Here is a 24,260-nt window from a genome sequence, read left to right as displayed (position 1 = left end):
AATGAATTATATTCCTGTTCAACTGTGTTGCCTTCGTCCTTTTGTGGTATTATGCCAGCGTCCCTGTCCCTTGCTGTCCCCCAGGGCCTGTGTGTGTGTTACCAGTGAACTGGAGGAGCAGTGTAGGCCTATGAACAATGATGACTGGTGCAAAATATGTAATAACAGATTAATTACCACCTTTACCAATGTATGTTAGATTTGTTGCAGAGGTTTTCTTTCCTGTAAAACGTATCCAGTTGTTCATATGCTTTATGACTAGGTAGACTACTGAATAAATACTGTTGGGAATGCTCAGATTCAGGTGTGTAGGGTAGGATCAGAAATGAGACTGGAGTCATGCGTTTAGGCTCTTAATAGTTAATCATATTAGTTATGTAATAGGCTACATTGCATATAATTATGTGTGTAGGCTATGACACTAACAATGTTCTCTGAAATAATGCAAAGTGCTCTAATAATTCCTGCCCTCCATTTATTACAGGTATGTTATTCAGTAGCCAATGGGCACAATATTAAAGTTACACAGGAATATGGAATAGCCTTCCTAGATAATGTCTCTTTAGTAGCTGAAAATAGTTGTGTCTTGTCAATGTCATCTGCAATACTGTTGCATCATGCTGTAGGACATGCGCCAGGTCTTCCTTTTCCATAGCAGGATCTAGCCTGACCACCCAGTGAGCTCCTTTAGCCTAGAAGCAAAATCAGCTGACTGTAGGCTTTCATTTTTTTTATCAATGAATCTAGGTCCAGCCTATCTATTCAGACTTTGTCACAGAACGCTGTCATGATGTCATATAAATACTATTAAACGCTAATAGCATAGGAAAAGCAATAGCTTGGGCGTGTCAATAAGTAGCTAAATGATCCTGTGCTAAATGTGCAGTGCCTGCAGTTTTGGGAGAAAGATGGCGCTATACTATAACGCCGTAATAGCCTGTCATGCAACATTGTACACAGCAGCAGCAGCAAGTGTAACAATTGTTGCAGCAGCGAACGATCAGCATTCAAATTTACCAACATTGTAACACTGTTACACACGCTTATGCTACACACATTTCCGGGTGCAAGGGTACGGCTCCCATTTTGTGGCTGGAGCTCTGTTCTGCTCGCACAGCACGCACCAACAAGGCAGGAGTGGCGATTAGGTAACTCTCCTCCTCCTCCTCTCCTACAACCAAAATGGTGAACACGTTCAGCTGTTCAATGTCAGCCTCTTTCTCTCGGCGCTTTTTCCCTTCGCCCCCCCCCCCCCCCCAACAGTTTGTTGCTGTTTTTGTGAGCCCTGCCAACTCGTCAGCTGATCCCGCTTGTTCGCTTCATAGTGGTGAGAGGAGACCAGTGCACGCCCCTACAACAGACTGGTTTCCACCGCTCTATCGTTCACATTTCGAAAAACATCGTAGATTTAAAATAACAAAGTGATGCATGCAAACATTATTTTTTTATGGTAATTTACATGGAAAATCCTCATAAAAAAGATATTGTCATCAGAAATGTAGATTAGGCTACTAGTATTCGAGATATGGCATCAATGATCGTTATAATCACTTAATGCGGATATTATACATTTGTGGCTATCATTTAATCCACCAGACTCGTGCCTCGCCCCCTCCAATGTATATTTAAATAATCCTTTGTTTACATCATGCAGTCCCTCTGTCCGCGGAAGGAGGCTTTTGATAGTGCAGTGTGATTCCTACCAGCTGTTTCCCGCCTTGAAAGACATCCGATCAGCTGCAACTACACACGTACATGCAGAAGGAAAGAGAGAGAGATTGAGAGCGCCACACAACGAGGGAATCCTATCAGCTGGAAGTAGAGTAACATTACAACTCCGAGCGCTCTGCTACTACATAAGGAATTTTCCGAATTATGAAATTATTCTAGATTTATGAGCAAGGGAATTTGCACCTGAAACTGGAACAGATTTAGTTGGCTAATTCATTTTAACCGGGAATTGGGGGACACACAACTGGAGAGGAAAGCATGGAGTATTTCATGGTACCAGCACAGAAGGTGCCCTCCTTGCAACATTTTAGGAAAACGGATAAAGAAGTGATTGGGGGTCTTTGCAGGTGTGTATGCACTTTTACTATTTCGCCTTATTGTATATGATAACAATTTGTTTATCTCTGCTTGTGGGGCGCACTTAGCGACTGTGGCGTGGCAACATGCTTGATATGATCTGTATGTTATTGTGTACTGAACACGACCCACTGTCAGGGAGCGAGACAAATATGATCTTTATTGAAAATCGATTAAGTACTCATATTAGGTAGAAGACGATTCATTGTATTCCTGTGTAACGTAATTTTACGATTACTTTAGCGAAATCGAGACTTTTAGTAGCTAACAAACATACCCCACGTGGTTACATGCACACCACGCTGCTACGAGAAATTCCTGGCTATTTTGATATTTTCCCAACGGTTACGTTATGTTTTCGATAAGTTTACTAATTTACATAGGAGCAGGAGAGGTTGCACATGCATAACAAAGGTGTCGCACCAGAGTTTAGCTCACACGTAAGTCCTAGGGGGTACTGTTTGCTCAGTTCGTTGGGGAGCGCGCTGAAGTTATTGTGGGCAGTGCGGCCATGCTTGTGCTAAAGTGTTGGGGGATCTTGCGTAGTCTTCTTTCCAGTAACTTCACATTTCCTGATAGTTTATGGAAATTCACGGCGAAAGTTTAAGTAATCGCAGTTATGCAACGAAATCACAGTTTCGCTGGTATTCTTGGACACATTTTGGTGCACTCTAGTAGTGCCATATGCACTGCGTCTTTTATCCCGCAGCTCAGCCATGCTGCGGCATGGACAGAGGAAGCAGTCGCATTGTTGTAATGGCGGAGGGCTCGATTAGTGTGTTTTTGAACGCGGTAGTGTGTGGGCGCGATACATTCTAAAACAGATTGGTACGTTTGAAATGGATTGTGTTCCCGCTAGTCATTCCGCAACCGATTGAGAAATGTAATAGTGTTCTTTTTAATAAGGGGGTGTGGATGGCCAGTCGATGCATTTGCAACCTTTTCTAGACAGGGGAGGCGGAGATGAGGGATAAAGTGTGGTCTGCGCACGTGGTCTGGGAAATGTAGTTCTATTTTCGAATTGTGTACAATTCTGAATGTAGGATTTTGTATACAATTGTGCAAGCAACACTCAATTCTAGTCTTTATGGCCATAATACATTCTAAAACATAATTTCTCACTTACAAATATATATTTATGACAATACATTAATGTTTATTATGTTACTGTTGCAATAATTTGAATTGTATTTATTTTCATTGAGGACCCTGTTGAAAGCAACTCATCTAATATACTGTTCCTAGTCTGTCAAGCTATGGTGGTTGTATTTGTGAATGGGCTCGCTAGTCGCTACCACCCAGTCGTGATTTGGCAGAGGCTGTGTTTGCTGGCTGGTTTCTGGGATGTAAGGAAGCAGCAGACATGGTCTCTCTCCCCATCTGTGTCTGCACAATTGTTCCCTGTGTTTGCTCTGAGGCAGCTGAGTCAGTACTGATAAGAGCCTTGCTACTAGAAAGCGTCCAAGTGATACTGCCATTAGATACAGAGGATGTTAGTGGAAGTTCAATTAGACATTTCCCGTCCCCAATGGAATATGTGTGGGAGCCATGCTGAACGAATCAGGATGACGAATGCTTTTATGGTTGGAATTCTCAGAGGCTGTGTTCTGTGGGTTCAGAGTTCTGAAACAATGGGGTTTGGCCCGGGGATCTAGCAGGAAAGTCAGCATTGTGTTGTGCAGTGGGCCATGCCAGGGTTTTATAAGAAAACCGCATCAAAGCCTGTTCTGCACTTTCATGCTGTTTTCTCAGGGCATAGTCAGCTTGGTACATACGAAGCATGGCACATGACATGGTTGTTACCGTATTTCTAGCATTTAAATTTACCATCACAGTGGATCTGTTTTGAAAGCTCAACAATGCTTTGTTTTCTGGCCTGTTTTGATAGTTCATACTTAGCTACACTGTTGCTCACAGTAGGTTCATTCATGTTTTGAATATATACTCCATTCAAAACTGGCCCAAAAAGGTCAACTTGTGACCTGAGGTCAACTTGAAGAGCTTGCTTGATATCTAGACCTTCGACCCCTCCCCCAGCCTGGCGAACATTCCCCTGACCCCTGAGACTGCGCGCGACCAGGAGCGGCGGATCCGTCGGGAGATCGCCAACAGCAACGAGCGGCGGCGCATGCAGAGCATCAACTCCGGCTTCCAATCGCTCAAGACGCTCATCCCCCACAGCGACGGAGAGAAACTCAGCAAGGTGGGTCCGAGGGAGGAAAGGAAGGGAGAGAAACTCAGCAAGGTAGGTCAGACTTTGATTTGACTTGTTTATTAGACAATAACAAATGAAAAACGCATAGCAAAAGACAACGTGCATTAATGAAATCATAAGAGGACACAATAAAGGCAGAAAAGTCTGCCACACATTGTGGTCCAGGAGAGAAGGAAATGGAAAGAGAACATTTAGCAAGGTCAGATAGGAAGGAGTTGGAGAGATCAGACAGGGAAAGTGGGATAGTAGGTTAAAGTCTAGAGGGTCAGACAGACAGGGAGATTGGGATAGTAGGTTAAAGTCTAGAGGGTCAGACAGACAGGGAGATTGGGTTAGTAGGTTAGTCTAGAGAGGTCAGACAGACAGGGAGATTGGGATAGTAGGTTAGTCTAGAGAGGTCAGACAGTGAAAGTGAGATAGTAGGTTAAAGTCTAGAGAGGTCAGACAGACAGGGAAAGTGGGATAGTAGGTTAGTCTAGAGAGGTCAGACAGTGAAAGTGAGATAGTAGGTTAAAGTCTAGAGGGTCAGACAGACGGGGAGATTGGGTTAGTAGGTTAGTCTAGAGCAGGACTGCCCAATCCTGTTCCTGGAGAGCTACCCTCCTGTAGGTTTTCACTCCAACCCCAGGTGTTACTAACCTGATTCATCTTATCAACCTGCTAATTATTAGAATCAGGTGTGCTAGATTAGGGTTGGAGCAAAAACCCACAGGACGGTAGCTCTCCAGGAACAGGGTTGGGCAGTACTGGTCTAGAGAGATCAGACAGACAGGGGTAGTAGGTTAAAGTCTAAAGAGATCAGTCAGACAGACAGGGAGATTGGGTTAGTAGATTAAAGTCTAGAGAGGTCAGACAGACGGGGAGATTGGGTTAGTAGATTAAACTTGAAGCTTTAAGGACAGATTGCCATGCCTGTTCAACTCCCAGTACATATGATTCTAGATATGTAACACGTACTGATAAGTTGCTAGCAAGTCTTCCCTTTGAAGTTGTACAGGCTCTTGTTGCTGCTATGTATAATTTTGTCGTAGTTGAATCAGTGTTTACTCCTCTACAGGCGGCCATCTTGCAGCAGACAGCAGAGTACATCTTTGCTCTGGAGCAGGAGAAGACACGGCTACTGCAGCAGAACAGCCAGCTCAAACGCTTCATTCAGGTGAGACCCAGTCATCATTTGGTGTCACCAGTAGTTCCTACCAGCACGTGGATCTCTAGACACACTACTGTGCTCAGAATCATTACATAGTTTTTTTAACAATAGTAATCTGGCCTCAGTAGATGAGAAATGTTCTACTCTTCTCAGCGCTTAAAATTCAGCTTACATTTCTGTGTCCATTCCTTAGTTCATAGACTGTTCATCAAACACACTGTTAATGGAAGGAATCACCCGCCGTAGTCCAAATCAACCCTATCTTAGTCCTCCATGACTGACTTTCTGACTCTCCCTCCCTCGTTTCGCTCCCTCTCTTGCTCCAACAGGAGTTCAGCGGCTCCTCCCCAAAGAGGAGGCGCGGGGCGGAGGAGAAGGATGAAGGGATCGGTTCCCCAGACATTCTGGAGGAGGAGAAGACGGAGGACCTGCGGAGGGAGATGATGGAGCTGAGACAGCAGCTGGACAAGGAGCGCTCTGTCCGCATGATGCTGGAGGAGCATTTGAGACAGGAGGAGGTAGGAACAGAGATGCACAACCACAACAAGGAATTGTCAGGACACACCATATTCAGTGTTTGCACAGAGTGATTGAAGTACTTGAATTTGGAGCTCAGAAAATCAAGTACTGGAAAACCTTGAGTTGAAACTCAGATATTTCCTCAATTTGGTCCTTGAAAAAGCCTTGAAATTATTGTAAGCTCTCCTGCTCCGATATAATTATCCATTGATTTTATTTCTATTCAGTTTTTGTGAGAGATTTAGACACTTTCGTTTGTTTCCCACCATTTCAATTGATAGGTGTTGGGTTAGTTTGTTGCAGTAAAACCATTTTATGAGGATGACAACTTGGCTTTCCATACAAAGTGTTCCATTACAAAGGAAACTGATTTTTGGGGTTGCTTTCTCATTTGAAACACATCATACAAACCCTTCAACATCTCAAATGGCGAGGGTGAGATTAATGCTACTGCTAGCCTACATGAACAGGGTGAGATTAATGCTACTGCTAGCCTACATGGACAGGGTGAGATTAATGCTACTGCTAGCCTACATGGACAGGGTGAGATTAATGTTACTGCTAGCCTACATGGACAGGGTGAGATTAATGCTACTGCTAGCCTACATGGACAGGGTGAGATTAATGTTACTGCTAGCCTACATGGACAGGGTGAGATTAATGCTACTGCTAGCCTACAAGGACAGGGTGAGATTAATGCTACTGCTAGCCTACATGGACAGGGTGAGATTAATGCTACTGCTAGCCTACACGGACAGGGTGAGATTAATGTTACTGCTAGCCTACATGGACAGGGTGAGATTAATGCTACTGCTAGCCTACATGGACAGGGTGAGATTAATGCTACTGCTAGCCTACATGGACAGGGTGAGATTAATGCTACTGCTAGCCTACATGGACAGGGTGAGATTAATGTTACTGCTAGCCTACATGGACAGGGTGAGATTAATGCTACTGCTAGCCTACATGGACAGGGTGAGATTAATGCTACTGCTAGCCTACATGGACAGGGTGAGATTAATGTTACTGCTAGCCTACATGGACAGGGTGAGATTAATGCTACTGCTAGCCTACATGGACAGGGTGAGATTAATGCTACTGCTAGCCTACACGGACAGGGTGAGATTAATGCTACTGCTAGCCTACATGGACAGGGTGAGATTAATGCTACTGCTAGCCTACATGGACAGGGTGAGATTAATGCTACTGCTAGCCTACACGGACAGGGTGAGATTAATGCTACTGCTAGCCTACACGGACAGGGTGAGATTAATGCTACTGCTAGCCTACACGGACAGGGTGAGATTAATGCTACTGCTAGCCTACACGGACAGGGTGAGATTAATGCTACTGCTAGCCTACACGGACAGGGTGAGATTAATGCTACTGCTAGCCTACAAGGACAGGGTGAGATTAATGCTACTGCTAGCCTACATGGACAGGGTGAGATTAATGCTACTGCTAGCCTACACGGACAGGGTGAGATTAATGCTACTGCTAGCCTACATGGACAGGGTGAGATTAATGCTACTGCTAGCCTACATGGACAGGGTGAGATTAATGCTACTGCTAGCCTACATGGACAGGGTGAGATTAATGCTACTGCTAGCCTACACAGACAGGGTGAGATTAATGTTACTGCTAGCCTACACGGACAGGGTGAGATTAATGCTACTGCTAGCCTACATGGACAGGGTGAGATTAATGCTACTGCTAGCCTACATGGACAGGGTGAGATTAATGCTACTGCTAGCCTACACGGACAGGGTGAGATTAATGCTACTGCTAGCCTACATGGACAGGTTTTATCAGTCTCTACCGGTAGATATAGACCAAAAAACTAAAGTTTGCATCACAGAAAACTCAGACATGCTTTGTTATATCTATTTACAGTGAGGGAAAAAAGTATTTGATCCCCTGCTGATTTTGTACGTTTGCCCACTGACAAAAACATGATCCGTCTATAATTTTAATGGTAGGTTTATTTGAACAGTGAGAGACAGAATAACAACAACAAAATCCAGAAAAACGCATGTCAAAAATGTTATAAATTAATTCGCATTTTAATGAGGGAAATAAGTATTTGACCCCTCTGCAAAACATGACTTAGTACTTGGTGGCAAAACCCTTGTTGGCAATCACAGAGGTCAGACGTTTCTTGTAGTTGGTCACCAGGTTTGCACACATCTCAGGAGGGATTTTGTCCCACTCCTCTTTGCAGATCTTCTCCAAGTCATTAAGGTTTTGAGGCTGATGTTTGGCAACTCGAACCTTCAGCTCCCTCCACAGATTTTCCATGGGATTAAGGTCTGGAGACTGGCTAGGCCACTCCAGGACCTTAATGTGCTTCTTCTTGAGTCACTCCTTTGTTGCCTTGGCTGTGTGTTTTGGGTCATTGTCATGCTGGAATACCCCATCCACTACCCATTTTCAATGCCCTGGCTGAGGGAAGGAGGTTCTCACCCAAGATTTGACGGTACATGGCCCCGTCCATCGTCCCTTTGATGCGGTGAAGTTGTCCTGTCCCCTTAGCAGAAAAACACCCCCAAAGCATAATGTTTCCACCTCCATGTTTGACGGTGGGGATGGTGTTCTTGGGGTCATAGGCAGCATTCCTCCTCCTCCAAACACGGCGAGTTGAGTTGATGCCAAAGAGCTCCATTTTGGTCTCATCTGACCACAACACTTTCACCCAGTTCTCCTCTGAATCATTCAGATGTTCATTGGCAAACTTCAGACGGGCATGTATATGTGCTTTCTTGAGCAGGGGGACCTTGCGGGCGCTGCAGGATTTCAGTCCTTCACGGCGTAGTGTGTTACCAATTGTTTTCTTGGTGACTATGGTCGCAGCTGCCTTGAGATCATTGACAAGATCCTCCCGTGTAGTTCTGGGCTGATTCCTCACTGTTCTCGTGATCATAGCAACTCCACGAGGTGAGATCTTGCATGGAGCCCCAGGCCGAGGGAGATTTACAGTTATTTTGTGTTTCTTCCATTTGCGAATAATCGCACCAACTGTTGTCACCTTCTCACCAAGCTGTTTGGCGATGGTCTTGTAGCCCATTCCAGCCTTGTGTAGGTCTACAATCTTGTCCCTGACATCCTTGGAGAGATCTTTGGTCTTGGCCATGGTGGAGAGTTTGGAATCTTATTGATTGATTGCTTCTGTGGACAGGTGTCTTTTATACAGGTAACAAACTGAGATTAGGAGCACTCCATTTAAGAGTGTGCTCCTAATCTCAGCTCGTTACCTGTATAAAAGACACCTGGGAGCCAGAAATCTTTCTGATTGAGAGGGGGTCAAATACTTATTTCCCTCATTAAAATGCAAATCAATTTATAACATTTTTGACATACGTTTTTCTGGATTTTTTTGTTGTTATTCTGTTTCTCACTGTTCAAATAAACCTACCATTAAAATTATAGACGGATCATTTCTTTCTCAGTGGGCAAACGTACAAAATCAGCAGGGGATCAAATACTTTTTTCCCTCACTGTAACTTGCTGAGACAATCATGTGGATTATTTATACACTCCTAACTTTCTACATGAGCCTAATAATAGCCAAGTGAAAAAAAGAATTCTAATTTTGGCAAACTATCCCTTCAATGATGAGAGGCTCGTGATGGAGTTGCTTTTTCCACAAACCTTTTTCTCATGGCAATTTTACTGCTAGCACACTGGACAGCTAAATCAAATGAATACTCAGTCTAAACTGAAAAGGACTGCAAGCGCTACCTGAGCACTGTTCACGTTTATTCACGTTTTAACTGTGTTTTTCCCTTAATATTGAAGAAACTTTCAAAGTTCTTGAAATGTTCCGTATTGACTGACCTTCATGTCTTAAAGTAATGATGGACTGTTGTTTCTCTTTGCTTATTTGAGCTGTTCTTGCCATAATATGGACATGGTCTTTTACCAAATAGGGCTATCGTCTGTATACCACCCCTACCTTGTCACAACACAACTGATTGGCTCAAACGCATTAAGGGGGAAAGAAATTCCACAAATTAACTTTTAACAAGACACACCTGTTAATTGAAATGCATTCCAGGTGACTACCTCATGAAGCTGGTTGAGAGAATGCCAAGAGTGTGCAAAGCTGTCATCAAGGCAAAGGGTGGCTATTTGAAGAATCTCAAAATATATTTTGATTTATTTAACACTTTTTTGGTTACTACATGATTCCATAGGTGTTATTTCATAGTTTTGATGTCTTCACTATTATTCTACAATGCAAACATTTTTTAAAGTTAAAATTAAGAAAACCCTTGAATGAGTAGGTGTGTCCAAAATGTTGACTGGTAGTGTACATCAGAGAAGACTGAAATATAACAAAGCCGTTTGACATAGAAACACTGGATTTTGGCTGTTTTAATGTTATATATATATATTACTGGGGAAAAATAACATTCCACCCATGAGGCCGCTAGAGGACAATTTGATCATTTGACTTCAGGAAAGGGGTACTATGTGCTTGAAAGAGTCCTTGAATTTGACTTGCCAATGTAAGTACGAACCCTGTGTATCTGATTAACTACACTGAACAAAAATATAGTGTTGGTCCCATGTTTAATGCGCTGAAATAAAATATCCCAGAAATTGTCCATAAGCACAAAAAGCTTATTTCTCTCAAATGTTGTGCACAAATTAGTTTAAATCCCTGTTAGTGAGCATTTCTCCTTTGCCAAGATAATCCATCCACCTGACAGGTGTGGAATATCAAGAAGCTGATTAAACAGCATGATCATTACACAGGTGCACCATGTGCTGTGGACAATAAAAGGCCACTCTAAAATGTGCAGTTTTGTCACACAACACAATGCCACAGATGTCTCAAGGTTTGAGGGAGCATGCAATTGGCATGCTGACTGCAGAAATGTCCACCAGAGATGTTGCCAGAGAATAGAATGTACATTTTCCTACCATAAGCCACCTCCAACGTCGTTTTAGAGAATTTGGCAGTACGTCCAACTGGCCAAACAACCGCAGACCACGTGTATGGCGTTGTGTGGGCGAGTGGTTTGCTGATGTCAACGTTGTGAACAGAGTGCCCCATGATGGCGGTGGGGTTATGCTATGGGCAGGCATAAGCTACGGACAACGAACACAATTGCATTTTATCTATGGCAATTTGAATGCACAGAGATATCGTGACGAGATCCTGAGGCCCATTGTCGTGCCATTCATCCTCTGCCATCACCTCATGTTTCAGCATGATCATGCACGGCCCCATGTCGTAAGGATCTGTACACAATTCCTGGAAGCTGAAAATGTGCCAGTTCTTCCATGGCCTGCATACTCACCAGACGACTGTGTCACCCGTTGAGCGTGTTTGGGATGCTCTGGATTGACGTGTACGACAGCGTGTTCCAGTTCCCGCCAATATCCAGCAACTTCGCACATGTGGTGATGTGATTCAGGCGCAGGAGGGTAAATCACAGAATAACAGGTTTATTCCGTTGACACAGCGGTACGCAGCAATGCGTCAAACACTCCAGTGTAGAAAATACAGCGCACTGGAAACAACAAGGCACATGGGTGAATATCCCAGCGATACAAAATACAAGAGCTCCACCGAGCTAAACTAACCTCCACCCTCCACAATAAACAATCACACACAAAGACAAGGGGGCAGAGGGAACACTTATACAGGTACTGAAACCAGGTGTGTGTAATAAACAAGACAGAACAAATGGAATGATGAGATGAGGAGCGGCAGTGGCTAGAAGACCGGTGACAACGAACGCAGAGGCCTGCCCGAACAAGGAGAGGAGGCAGCTTCGGAGGAAGTCATGACAGCACATTTTACATTTTAGTCATTTAGCAGACTCTCTCATCCAGAGCGACTTACAGTTAGTGAATACATACATGTTTTTTTTTATTCTTCATACTGGCCCCCCGTGGGAAACGAACCCACTGGCCCTCCCCTACCTTGGACGACGCTGGACCAATTGTGCGGCGCCCATGGGTCTCCCGGTCGCGGCCGGCTGCGACAGAGCCTGGACTCGAAACCAGGATCTCTAGTGGCACAGCTAGCACTGCGATGCAGTGCCTTAGACCACTGCGCCACTCGGGAGTACAGCCATTGAAGGACATCATTCCACAGGCCACAATCAACAGCCTGATCAACTCTATGAAAAGGAGATGTGTCGCGCTGCATGACGCAAATGGTGGTCACACCAGATACTGACTGGTTTTCCAATCCACGCCCCTACCTTTTTCTAAAGGTATTTGTGATCAAAAGATGCATATCTGTATTCCCAGTCATGTGAAATCCATAGATTAGGGCCTAATTAATTTATCTCAATTGACTGATTCCTGATACTCAGTAAAGTCTTTCAAATTGTTGCATATTGCGTTTATATTTATGTTCAGTATATAAAGACCCTATTGTGTCCAATCCTAGGCTTTAATGACCATACTCATTAGCAATGTTGCACAGAGATGCAATAATAGATATGACTGTGCATATTCAATAATGGCCGTGTTATTGTCTCCAGTCTGAGTCTTACCTCTGTTAACCACTCAGGTCTGCTGTGTTGTGGTCGGTGGTACTCAGCCTGAACATGTGGTAGGAACTCACTCCAAGCAGCAGGAGAGAGCCAGCACCACAGCTCACAGCCCACAGGTGAGAGAAAGAGACTGAGAGACAGACAATCACACTCACATATCAACACACACACACATTAATGATATGACAGACATATGTTCTGATGTGACATACATTATTGGTGTCAGGAAGACTCTAAATCGCCACAGTGGAAACACATCAACACAACCCGTCTGAGAATGACCTATAGCTGAGCTCAAGGTTTACCGTGGTCAACAGCTCTGACACATTTACAGTCGACTCTCCATTACCGGTGCACAGATCACTTTACGTTTCGATCACATCCTTGAGAGCCCATGAATCATTCTAGAGCCCCATATTGTTTTGTTTTTGCCTGATTCTGTTAATTCCTTGTTTTTCCAGGTTTCTGTTTTTCCAGGTTTTCGCTCTCAAAATCACACTTTTTTTTTTATAGAAAAACAATACAATTGGATGTTCTAAGTCCACAACATTGCTTAGACCACACCATGAGACAACTTTTGAGGTCTGGAAAAAAGAAAGGTTGATTTTGGTGTGTAGTTACCCTTAAATTGAACTGCACACCAGCCAGAGACTGTTGTTTGGGTAGCAATGTTTCTGTAGCGCTCATTTGATTGCAGAGTTTGCCAAACAAATGGCCACTCGATTGATGCAAATAATCATGATATCATTCTGCCAGGTAGGCTACATTTTTAGTTACCGTGTAATTTTAAAGGTTTTGGGGAAAACCTTTCCGTCTACCAGAAGACAGTTGTCATTAGCTAGCTAGCGGCTACACGAAATGGTAGACAAACGTGCACACACAGACATGGGCATTCCTGTGCCCTTGCCTCTTCAGAAAGTTGAAGGAAAATATGAATCACTGATGCATTTTGTTCATCAGGATAATCTTGGGCAACTGAATGTATTTTCTAATAAATGTAATTGATTTCCAGCTAAGTTCAATACATTTTAGAATTTTGTTTTAATGTCTGGATTCCGTGATTCCGTTAGCGTTCTCCTCAATGCAGATTTTATAGGGCCCTAGAAATCCCAGTCTCTGCGGTGACTGTCTCTCTCCCCCTCTCCCTCCCTCCCAGTGGCATCTCAGATTGAATAGGGAACAACATGATGACAAACAGTGTCACTTGGACACAGGCTGCAGAACATGTAGTGAGAGGAACATAGTAAGGTCTATGGTTAGTGTTATTGTTGTTCACCAGAGGGCACCAGAAGCTCCTAGGAAAGAGGTGTTGGGAAGATGAGTGTGCTGATATACACTGCTCAAAAAAATAAAGGGAACACTAAAATAACACATCCTAGATCTGAATGAATGAAATAATCTTATTAAATACTTTTTTCTTTACATAGTTGAATGTGCTGACAACAAAATCACACAAAAATTATCAATGGAAATCAAATGTATCAACCCATGGAGGTCTGGATTTGGAGTCACCCTCAAAATTCAAGTGGAAAACCACACTACAGGCTGATCCAACTTTGATGTAATGTCCTTAAAACAAAATGAGGCTCAGTAGTGTGTGTGGCCTCCATGTGCCTGTATGACCTCCCTACAACGCCTGGGCATGCACCTGATGAGGTGGCGGATGGTCTCCTGAGGGATCTCCTCCCAGACCTGGACTAAAGCATCCGCCAACTCCTGGACAGTCTGTGGTGCAACGTGGCGTTGGTGGATGGAGTGAGACATGGTGTATCAGATGTGCTCAATTGGATTCAGGTCTGGGGAACGGGCGGTCCATAGCATCAATGCCTTCCTCTTGCAGGAACTGCTGACACACTCCAGCCACATGAGGTCTAGCATTGTCTTGCATTAGGAGGAACCCAGGGCCAACCGCACCAGCATATGGTCTCACAAGGGGTCTGAGGATCTCATCTCGGTAGCTAATGGCAGTCAGGCTACCTCTGGCGAGCACATGGAGGGCTGTGCGCCCCCCCCAAAGAAATGCCACCCCACACCATGACTGACCCACCGCCAAACCGGTCATGCTGGAGGATGTTGCAGGCAGCAGCACGTTCTCCACGGCGTCTCCAGACTCTGTCACGTCTGTCACATGTGCTCAGTGTGAACCTGCTTTCATCTGTGAAGAGCACAGGGCGCCAGTGGCGAATTTGCCAATCTTGGTGTTCTCTGGCAAATGCCAAACGTCCTGCACGGTGTTGGGCTGTAAGCACAACCCCCACCTGTGGACGTCGGGCCCTCATACCACCCTGTTTCTGACCGTTTGAGCAGACACATACACATTTGTGGCCTGCTGGAGGTCATTTTGCAGGGCTCTGGCAGTGCTCCGCCTGCTCCTCCTTGCACAAAGGCAGAGGTAGCGGTCCTGCTGCTGGGTTGTTGCCCTCCTACGGCCTCCTCCACGTCTCCTGATGTACTGACCTGTCTCCTGGTAGCGCCTCCATGCTCTGGACACTACGCTGACAGACACAGCAAACCTTCTTGCCACAGCTCGCATTGATGTGCCATCCTGGATGAGCTGCACTACCTGAGCCACTTGTGTGGGTTGTAGACTCCGTCTCATGCTACCACTAGAGTGAAAGCACCGCCAGCATTCAAAAGTGACCAAAACATCAGCCAGGAAGCATAGGAACTGAGAAGTGGTCTGTGGTCACCACCTGCAGAACCACTTCTTTATTGGGGGTGTCTTGCTAATTGCCTATAATTTCCACCTGTTGTCTATTCCATTTGCACAACAGCATGTGAAATTTATTGTCAATCAGTGTTGCTTCCTAAGTGGACAGTTTGATTTCACAGAAGTGTGATTGACTTGGAGTTAGTTACATTGTGTTGTTTAAGTGTTCCCTTTATTTTTTTGAGCAGTGTATTTTCTTGTCATTACCTAAATAATAAAGCTTGGATATAATCTGTTGTAGGTCATCATGTGGCGTTTTAGGATGACTGAACCAAATGGCTTGCTCTTTCTAAATATCTGCTTTTCACTGAGTGAAAGTGTCAGACAGCGTGTTTTAGGGTATCAGTTTGGGCAAGGAGAGGTGCAGAATCACTCATCTTGATCCCATGAATATGTAGTTATTTAGGATGGAAGGTGATTTGTAGATCTGTGATTCTGTGCAGTCCGACTCTAATGTAGTCACTCTCTAACATGCACAACGTATATCTCTGTGACCTCTTCATCCTCCTGTCCCTCCAGGTGCTGGCCCCCAGGTCACCACCCGCCCCCACCCACCACGCAACGGTCATCGTCCCGGCCCCGCCTCCCCATCACGTCACCGTGGTAACCATGGGCCCTGCCTCGGTCATCAACACAGCATCCACGTCTCGCCAGAACCTGGACACCATTGTGCAGGTGAGACACGGAAGACCTCATCACCTGGGGAGAAATTGTAGTTCTATCAAATGCAGGGAAAAAACTGTTCGCTCTCTGAATTTATGGGGAATTTAGCAACTGTTATCTTTGGGATGCTGCAGATAGATTTTTCTTCAGTCAGGTCGTTTTGTAAAACATTTGGTCGTGCTATGGAATGTGTCCATTAAAAGGTGGCAATTGTCAGTGCATTACCACGTGTGAACACCAGATGGTGCTGTATTCACTGCGTCTGCCACTGCTGTTTGTCACTCACTTTCTGCTTCCCTCCATATCTCTCTCTTTCCCTCCACCTCCAGGCCATCCAGCACATTGAGAGCATCCAGGAGAAGGTGGGGGAGGAGGAGCAGCGGCGGGCAGTGATCGTCACCCAGGGACGCGCCCTCACAGACACAGCGGGGTCCGACACGGCGTCCGACAGCGAGGGGCCAGAGGACTGCTCACTGCCCTGAGGCCTCCCATCACACACAGGGGCCACGAGAGGGGGCCCTGTACAACACCCACAATACTCTGGTTATATGGACATTTATTAGGTTGGCTAGACGGATCAGACTCACACACACACTGAACTAGGATAGTCTACTGTAACCGGATACTTACACATACACACTTCTTTCTGTCTCTCTCTTTCTCTCTTTTTTGCTTTCTTGCTTCTTCTCAAACCGGACCAAAAACAGTCAGTAGAAAGGTGATGGGTTGACCTGACAGTTCCACATAGCTCAAGCAGCCAGCAGCCTTCCCATCGGTCACGACGCACCCATCCAACCCACTCCCTCTCTGGGACCTGCTGCTCTAGAGGGATGCATGAGTATGGAGGTCTCACACCCAGGTCCAGCCTGGTCCCCTGGCTCAGTCGTCCAATGGAGACTCTTTCTCACCTTCTCCAAAACCAACCAAGCAACTTATGCCCAGCGAGCAGGAGAGCGCGCCTGGACAGGAAAGGTGTACCCCAACCAGCAGCACAGCCATCCCAGGCGACCCCATACCCCCCATACTAGAGATAATCTCTCCAAGAAATCTTCTACTTCCTGTATCCCTTCACCATATCTCTGCCCAGAGGGGATCTCCCCTGAGCGATGAGACACTGTGAGCATTCAAAGACACATTCTGAATCAGATCCAACACACCTTAGTAAGAGAAAATGTTGTCGATTTTCTGTTTGACTTCACAAAGAATTTGTAAGAGTTTGCGTTAGAGGTTTTCCTTTTGATCTTGTGTTCTCTGGTGGATAAATCACAGGGATTGTACTGAAACGTGACAACACAGAAAAGGCCCCATATTGACACAGCTAGAGGTCGCTATCTAGTCTCTGTTCATTTCAGTGGTGCTGTTAGGAGACCAAGCTAAAGCTAAGCTTGCTATGGAAAGAGGAGAAGTGCACTTACGCTTCCCTCTTTCTCTTTTTACTGGGCTGGGTTCCCAGTACACATTTATGTAGGCCACGCTCTCCCCTAACTACAAAAAAGTATGTTCGTTCCCTCAGTAGTACAGCACAGAACCTGTATCACTGATTCACCCTTTTGTCTGTTGCTTCGGACATTTTGGCATCTAGCTTGTTGAATAAGCTAATCGATGGGTACGTCTGAGTTTTTAAAACCTTTTCTGTGTGTTTTTGCTCTTATACACATAGGGTAGGCTGGTGTATCCAGCTCCACACTGTCATTAGGTGGGTTGTGATCGGGGTGAGGAAAGCCCTGTATTTTGGACAGGCCTCTGTTTGATATTGTAGGAGAACACACACACCCTCCTGTGCAATTAATGGTCCCGCATCTTATAAAGCTCCTCCCATCATCTGATAAAGCTCCTCCCACTATTTGTCCCTGAGTTTTGGAAACATCTCTCTGATGTTTGTGAGTTTAGATCCTGAACGGCCAATGATATCGATTGACTGAGCATTTCACTCTATGTATTCACTAATAGGAACAGGCGTCCTGAGCGGGGTCAGGGCAAACACTGGTATCACGATACTACTCGGCATCGTGATACTTGGCTTGGTATTACATAATTAGTCAAATGTTGATATTGTGACAACTCCACTGAAAATAGGCACATTTTCTTGTAATTTCCACATATTTTTAGCGTGTTTCTGTGCGAAAATTTTTTGTCACCTTTTTGGGCCCTCACCAGTTAGCATCCCTGGCTGTTGTCGGTTTTTAATATTGTGCTTTTGAGCGTGTATCATTCTCTCTGTAAAGTCTGTCTTAATATGATTGTTTTGTTGTGCCTCAAATACGGCAGTGGTTTTACAGGAACCACAGACACTTTTTCAAAGCATTTTTTGGGAGGTCCCAGAGTTTGCCCAGGCTGACCTGATTGAATTGAACCATGATCTATTGGAGGTTCTCCTATCCCCTGGAGTGAGGGGTGAGTGCAGACAGACTGATGAACAGTAAGGGTGTGTTCGAGAGACCCAGATTCTATGCAGATTGTCAGATCTTTGCAATACCTGCAGAAATTGTGCAGAATATGCCCATCTGGATTGCATCCAGTATAACACACTGCCTGGGGTGTGCGGAGAGAGAGAGGGGCAGTGGCTTGCCATAACACAGCTTCTAATGTGCATGGTAGGCACTGTGAGGCCAGCCTTAACTCAGCCCTGGAGTCAGAGCGAGAAAGAGAGAGAGGCTGGCTACACCTATAGGGAAAGCCTGAACACTGTTCAAAAGGATTGATACTGTAAACCTTTTTGTCGAGAACCTCTCAATATAAATACACACATGGCTTTAGTGTGCTGTGGATGCATTGTTTTTAGACATTCCAGAAGATTCTACCATTACATTTAGCATCTTTAACTGGCACTTTTCAAGAGCAAAAGCAACTGTTTTGTCCCAGAGGTGATTTTTGGCCACAATACGGCCAAAAACAAAGGGATCGATTTTGATGCAAAATAATTTGATGGCAAATTGGATTGATATGTTGATTGTCCCTTATGTCTTCCCTTTGAGTGTAGAGGGAGTCCTTTACTGCTGGACAGATGAGACGCATCTCCCTCTTATCCTTCCTTCTTGGTATTTACAGTGGATTCACGCTGGCCACATTCAAGGCCACTTCATTGCAGCCGCCTGCCAGACCTCACAACGCCTGGATAGGGGTTTTTGTATCAGCTTACCACAAAATGATACAGCCAACTGATGCCCGACTGGAAAGTCAATGACGTGGCACGCAACCATAGGTTGCTGCGTGCAGTGAGACTGCAATATAGTCCACCTGGAACGCGACCACTGTGTTCACCCAGGCAGAAAACAAGCTGAATGGTTACTGCGATACATATACAGTACTTTCCCTTAGCCATGTTGAGTTCCATTACTTTCCCTTAGCCATGTTGAGTTCCATTACTTTCCCTTAGCCATGTTGAGTTCCATTACTTTCCCTTAGCCATGTTGAGTTCCATTACTTTCCCTTAGCCATGTTGAGTTCCATTACTTTCCCTTAGCCATGTTGAGTTCCATTACTTTCCCTTAGCCATGTTGAGTTCCATTACTTTCCCTTAGCCATGTTGAGTTCCATTACTTTCCCTTAGCCATGTTGAGTTCCATTACTTTCCCTTAGCCATGTTGAGTTCCATTACTTTCCCTTAGCCATGTTGAGTTCCATTACTTTCCCTTAGCCATGTTGAGTTCCATTACTTTCCCTTAGCCATGTTGAGTTCCATTACTTTCCCTTAGCCATGTTGAGTTCCATTATTTGGAAATGGTCAGTGATTCTTGGGGTGTGCCCTCTATAAACCTTATAATCTGGATTGGAGGGGGCAGTCCTCAATATTGATTGCTGAACAAAATGTTATTTTGTCCGTAGAAACCTTTTCGTACCCCTTTTCAGTACCTGTGTTCAAACATTTCCTCTGCTGATGCCAAGCACTGTCCCATTGATTTTTTTGGTGTATCTTCTAGACTATCCGATATCTCTGTAAGATAAATAACAGATTGTCTGTGAGGAGGGCGGGGGTCATTGAATGGGGGGGTTACGATTCTAAAGCACTTACTGTACTATATATGGGAGAGGGTTCCTCTTATTTTTCTTAAAGGGGGCCTCTCCTTGGCTGAAGCTCTTGATATGTTGTGAGACTAAAACCACACAGCTGTGTATTTCCCCCTTTTCCTGTGTCTGACCCGGTCATGTACCCTGGGTGTATTCATTAGGCACCAAACGGAAGAAAATGGACTGAAACAGGGAGGTACTACCTGACCTTGCCCAATAAGAAACAGTTGTTTTCGTTTTCCATTGCTACGGTGTGCCCTAGTGAATACAACCCCTGTCTGTCTGTCCCTCATCTCTTTGTCTGTCTGTAGTCAACACAAGACTCTCATCCTGTCTTCCCTCGCCCTCCTCTCCTCCCCAGCTCCTCTTTATCTGTTGTCTTAATTATGTTTTGTTGGACAGTCAGTCCACACGGTCGTTGAGAAGCTATTATATTTTGAGTTTTTTTTAAGAAGAAGAAACTTGTGGGCGGATAAAGAAGAGGCTTGTGCCTTTTGTAAAGACAGAATAATAAAGTTTGTACTCCATTTTTTACAAGTTGGTCTCGTTTCTGTTTGTTATCACGATCACTGTGTAGCTAGCACGTTAGCATTTAAGAGCAATTTAACTATGTCAGATGAATATCTGTTTTTAACTTATGAAATGTTTAAGGCAGTGCAATTTCTATGATACCGGTGATGTTATAGCAAAGGGTTAAAAAAGGGTTGTGTTCTGTAGTCATAAAACAGGTTTTATTGAACATGGCCCAGGTTCTCGCTCTCCTTCCTTCCCTCCTGTTGGTTCACTCTCCAGCTCTCTGGTTTATGTACAAGTGTCCCTTTGTGATTGGTTGTCGTGCCAGAAGCCCCCCGCCGCCTGGGCCGATCCCCAGTCAGGCTGGTCCGGTGCTAAATAAAGATGGCCCACCGTCACCATCGGAGTCTGTGACAGCTTGCAGCACTGGTGACTCCAGTAGGTGGCATGTCACTGTCCTCTAGTACTAGGGTGTCTATGCAGTGTTCATTTTCAATCTCTCTCTCTCCCGCTCTTCCTCTCTCTCATACTATCTCGGCCTGTCTAGCTCACAGGTTCACACTAGACGTAATTGTCATTCAAAAATGTCCCATTGGAATTGTGTAATAACTGTTCTGGTGCCCAGACCCACTCTGAATCATGCCCCCATGATGGTACTGCAGGGATAGTGACACTCACCATGTTATGACAGGCACTATCCATGTTGTCTGGGTGGAATTTAGCAGCTGACAAATGGCAGATTTGGTCGTCAAAAGAAAGGATTCTCAATGACTCCATTGTTTCCTCTCATTTGCTCAAGTTATAATTGAAGCTCTAGACGTTTCTGAATCTAGAAGTTTCTGAATCTGAAACTAGAAGTTATCAAACCAAGGGACACCTTTTGACTTCAGTGCTCTGCAGGGTTGGGGTCAATTCCATTTCAATTCCAGTCAATTCAGGAAGTACACTGAAGTTCCAGTTCCAATTCTCAATGCTTTTCAATTAGGAAAATATGGAATTGGAATTGAGTTTACGTTTTGAATTTACTGGAATTAAAATGGAATTGATCCCAACCCTGGTGTTCTGTTATTCAGAGCTCTTCTACGTAGGGACAGGAGTTCTTCTGATCACTTGACCTGACTGGACCCCAACATGCACCTGGTCTGACTGGACCCCAACATGCACCTGGTCTGACTGGACCCCAACATGCACCTGGTCTGACTGGACCCCAACATGCACCTGGTCTGACTGGACCCCAACATGCACCTGGTCTGACTGGACCCCAACATGCACCTGGTCTGACTGGACCCCAACATGCACCTGGTCTGACTGGACCCCAACATGCACCTGGTCTGACTGGACCCCAACATATACCTGGTCTGACTGGACCCCAACATATACCTGGTCTGACTGGACCCCAACATATACCTGGTCTGACTGGACCCCAACATGCACCTGGTCTGACTGGACCCCAACATATACCTGGTCTGACTGGACCCCAACATGTACCTGGTCTGACTGGACCCCAACATGCACCTGGTCTGACTGGACCCCAACATATACCTGGTCTGACTGGACCCCAACATGCACCTGGTCTGACTGGACCCCAACATATACCTGGTCTGACTGGACCCCAACATGCACCTGGTCTGACTGGACCCCAACATATACCTGGTCTGACTGGACCCCAACATGCACCTGGTCTGACTGGACCCCAACATATACCTGGTCTGACTGGACCCCAACATATACCTGGTCTGACTGGACCCCAACATATACCTGGTCTGACTGGACCCCAACATGCACCTGGTCTGACTGGACCCCAACATATACCTGGTCTGACTGGACCCCAACATATACCTGGTCTGACTGGACCCCAACATATACCTGGTCTGACTGGACCCCAACATGCACCTGGTCTGACTGGACCCCAACATATACCTGGTCTGACTGGACCCCAACATGCACCTGGTCTGACTGGACCCCAACATATACCTGGTCTGACTGGACCCCAACATGCACCTGGTCTGACTGGACCCCAACATATACCTGGTCTGACTGGACCCCAACATATACCTGGTCTGACTGGACCCCAACATATACCTGGTCTGACTGGACCCCAACATGCACCTGGTCTGACTGGACCCCAACATATACCTGGTCTGACTGGACCCCAACATATACCTGGTCTGACTGGACCCCAACATATACCTGGTCTGACTGGACCCCAACATATACCTGGTCTGACTGGACCCCAACATATACCTGGTCTGACTGGTACTTGGTCTGCTAGGTCACATGGTCAGGGAAACTCCTGGTGGGGGCAGTGATTGGACAGTTGTGTCAAGTTAACACAGCAGGAGGTGGATAATATTCACAATGACTAAGGTTGTGTTTTTCTGCTCAGACGTTGCTGAAGCATGCCAGATCTTACAACGCCTGGGTAGGTATTTTACGTATCAGCTAACCACATACTGTATGTTCTAGCAATCTAGTGCCGGCGGCACAGTCTGACGTGGCACGCAACCATTGGTTGATGCATGCAACGTCTGAGCAGGGGAACACCACCTAAATAAACATGATAGTACCAGACAGAGTTAAGTTGGAGCTCCTCTCTTGTGACAGACTTGACAAAACCCTTTTACACATGGTGAGCATAGGTCATCCACCTCCACCGGTTTACTTGGGCCCGTTTCTTGAGTTCTTCATAAATACTTCTGTTCTTCCATCTAGGTGTTCCTTGGTCTTCCACAGTTTCTTTTGTCCTATGGTTTCCCTGTCAGGGACCAGGGTCTGGTGAAGTTGGATGTCCTTAGTGGCCGATCCAGCCCCATTTTCTGCCTTTTATTTAGATGTCTATTTTGTCCAGTTTTTTCTGAGGATTCATTTGCAGTGAGACATTAATTCTGACTGAGTAGTTGTGAGATTATTTTCACCACAGTGTCTGGTTCACTGTGATAAAGTACTAAGCCCCCATCACACTGTTTTGGGGAGCCAGGGTGACTGTGGTCGTGCTGTGCCAGCCAACACACACACATAGGCATTAACAAAGACGCACTCACACCCATACACACACGCCTATGGGCACACACACACAGTCAAGCTCTGTCACAATTATGATTGATAACCCCCAAACATGGCATCCAAATGAACATAATTCTTTATTTTTAACAGGCCTAGAGCAAGTTCGACAGCTCATTTCAACGCCAGAATCAACCTTGTTAAATTAACATGATTTATTGTGAACGGTTTGTGTAGTAAAAGTGATAACTGTCACGGCTACAGTACTTGCTACTTGCATTCTGTTGTTGACAAGGCGTTTTCATGTTAATTAGATAATGGGTGTAATTTGTGAATATGGTTTATCGTAATTATTATTGTTATTTTAATAATCCCTAAAATCCTAAAATATCATAATTTGCTCAGTGTGTGTAAAATGTAAATGAATTGATTTTACCATTCAACCATATGAATGTATCAGCGGTCCCAGTTTGTACAGAATCTAATATTACATGCTATTTTAATCCATATACCATTGTATAATATAATATAAATTGAGGAATGATTTAACAAGGAAAGGCTAAACCTCTGTCCCCATGTGTTGACGTCAGTGCCCAAACTGCCTGTCTATCTAAAAGAGAGACAGTCAGCTGCCACTACGCGCAAGGCCCTGTGTGTCATCTCTGACGCCTGTGATGCCTGCCACACACACACACACACACACACACACACACACACACACACACACACACACACACACACACACACACACACCACATAACCTCCACCAAACGGCCCTCTCTCTCTCTGACCCACCCCCTTTTCTATCTCATACCCTTTGACTTTCCTGCCTTGGTATATATAGTCAGTGAGGCTCTCAGTGTTCTCCTGGCAGCCATC

The 24,260-nt window shown here is 45.1% G+C and overlaps 1 protein-coding gene across 1 annotated transcript; it reads left to right on the top strand.

The window, feature by feature from the left end:
* The first annotated feature begins 1,778 nt into the window (after positions 1 to 1,778).
* LOC311103722 (transcription factor AP-4-like) lies at positions 1,779 to 20,396 on the top strand. The gene is made up of 7 exons (XM_084145341.1): positions 1,779 to 2,078; positions 4,126 to 4,333; positions 5,361 to 5,459; positions 5,783 to 5,971; positions 12,505 to 12,603; positions 15,717 to 15,872; positions 16,190 to 20,396. Exons 1-7 carry the CDS (start codon positions 1,990 to 1,992, stop codon positions 16,340 to 16,342), a joined length of 993 nt encoding a protein of 330 aa, XP_084001467.1. The 5' UTR covers positions 1,779 to 1,989; the 3' UTR covers positions 16,343 to 20,396.
* The last annotated feature ends 3,864 nt before the right edge of the window (positions 20,397 to 24,260 follow it).

This window comes from Coregonus lavaretus (genome assembly GCF_964263955.1).
Source record: "Coregonus lavaretus genome assembly, chromosome: 28".
In the NCBI taxonomy this organism is placed as follows: Eukaryota; Metazoa; Chordata; class Actinopteri; order Salmoniformes; family Salmonidae; genus Coregonus; species Coregonus lavaretus.
Note: the sequence above shows the minus strand (reverse complement) of the source record. Positions and strands in the feature narration are given on the sequence as shown.

Bases quoted from the DNA above. Each gene is read 5' to 3' on its own strand.
- LOC311103722 (XM_084145341.1), top strand. From the start codon at position 1,990: ATGGAGTATTTCATGGTACCAGCACAGAAGGTGCCCTCCTTGCAACAT. The intron at 4,334-5,360 runs GTAGGTCAGACT...ACTCCTCTACAG, and splicing joins AGGGAGAGAAACTCAGCAAG to GCGGCCATCTTGCAGCAGAC. The intron at 5,460-5,782 runs GTGAGACCCAGT...TTGCTCCAACAG, and splicing joins AGCTCAAACGCTTCATTCAG to GAGTTCAGCGGCTCCTCCCC.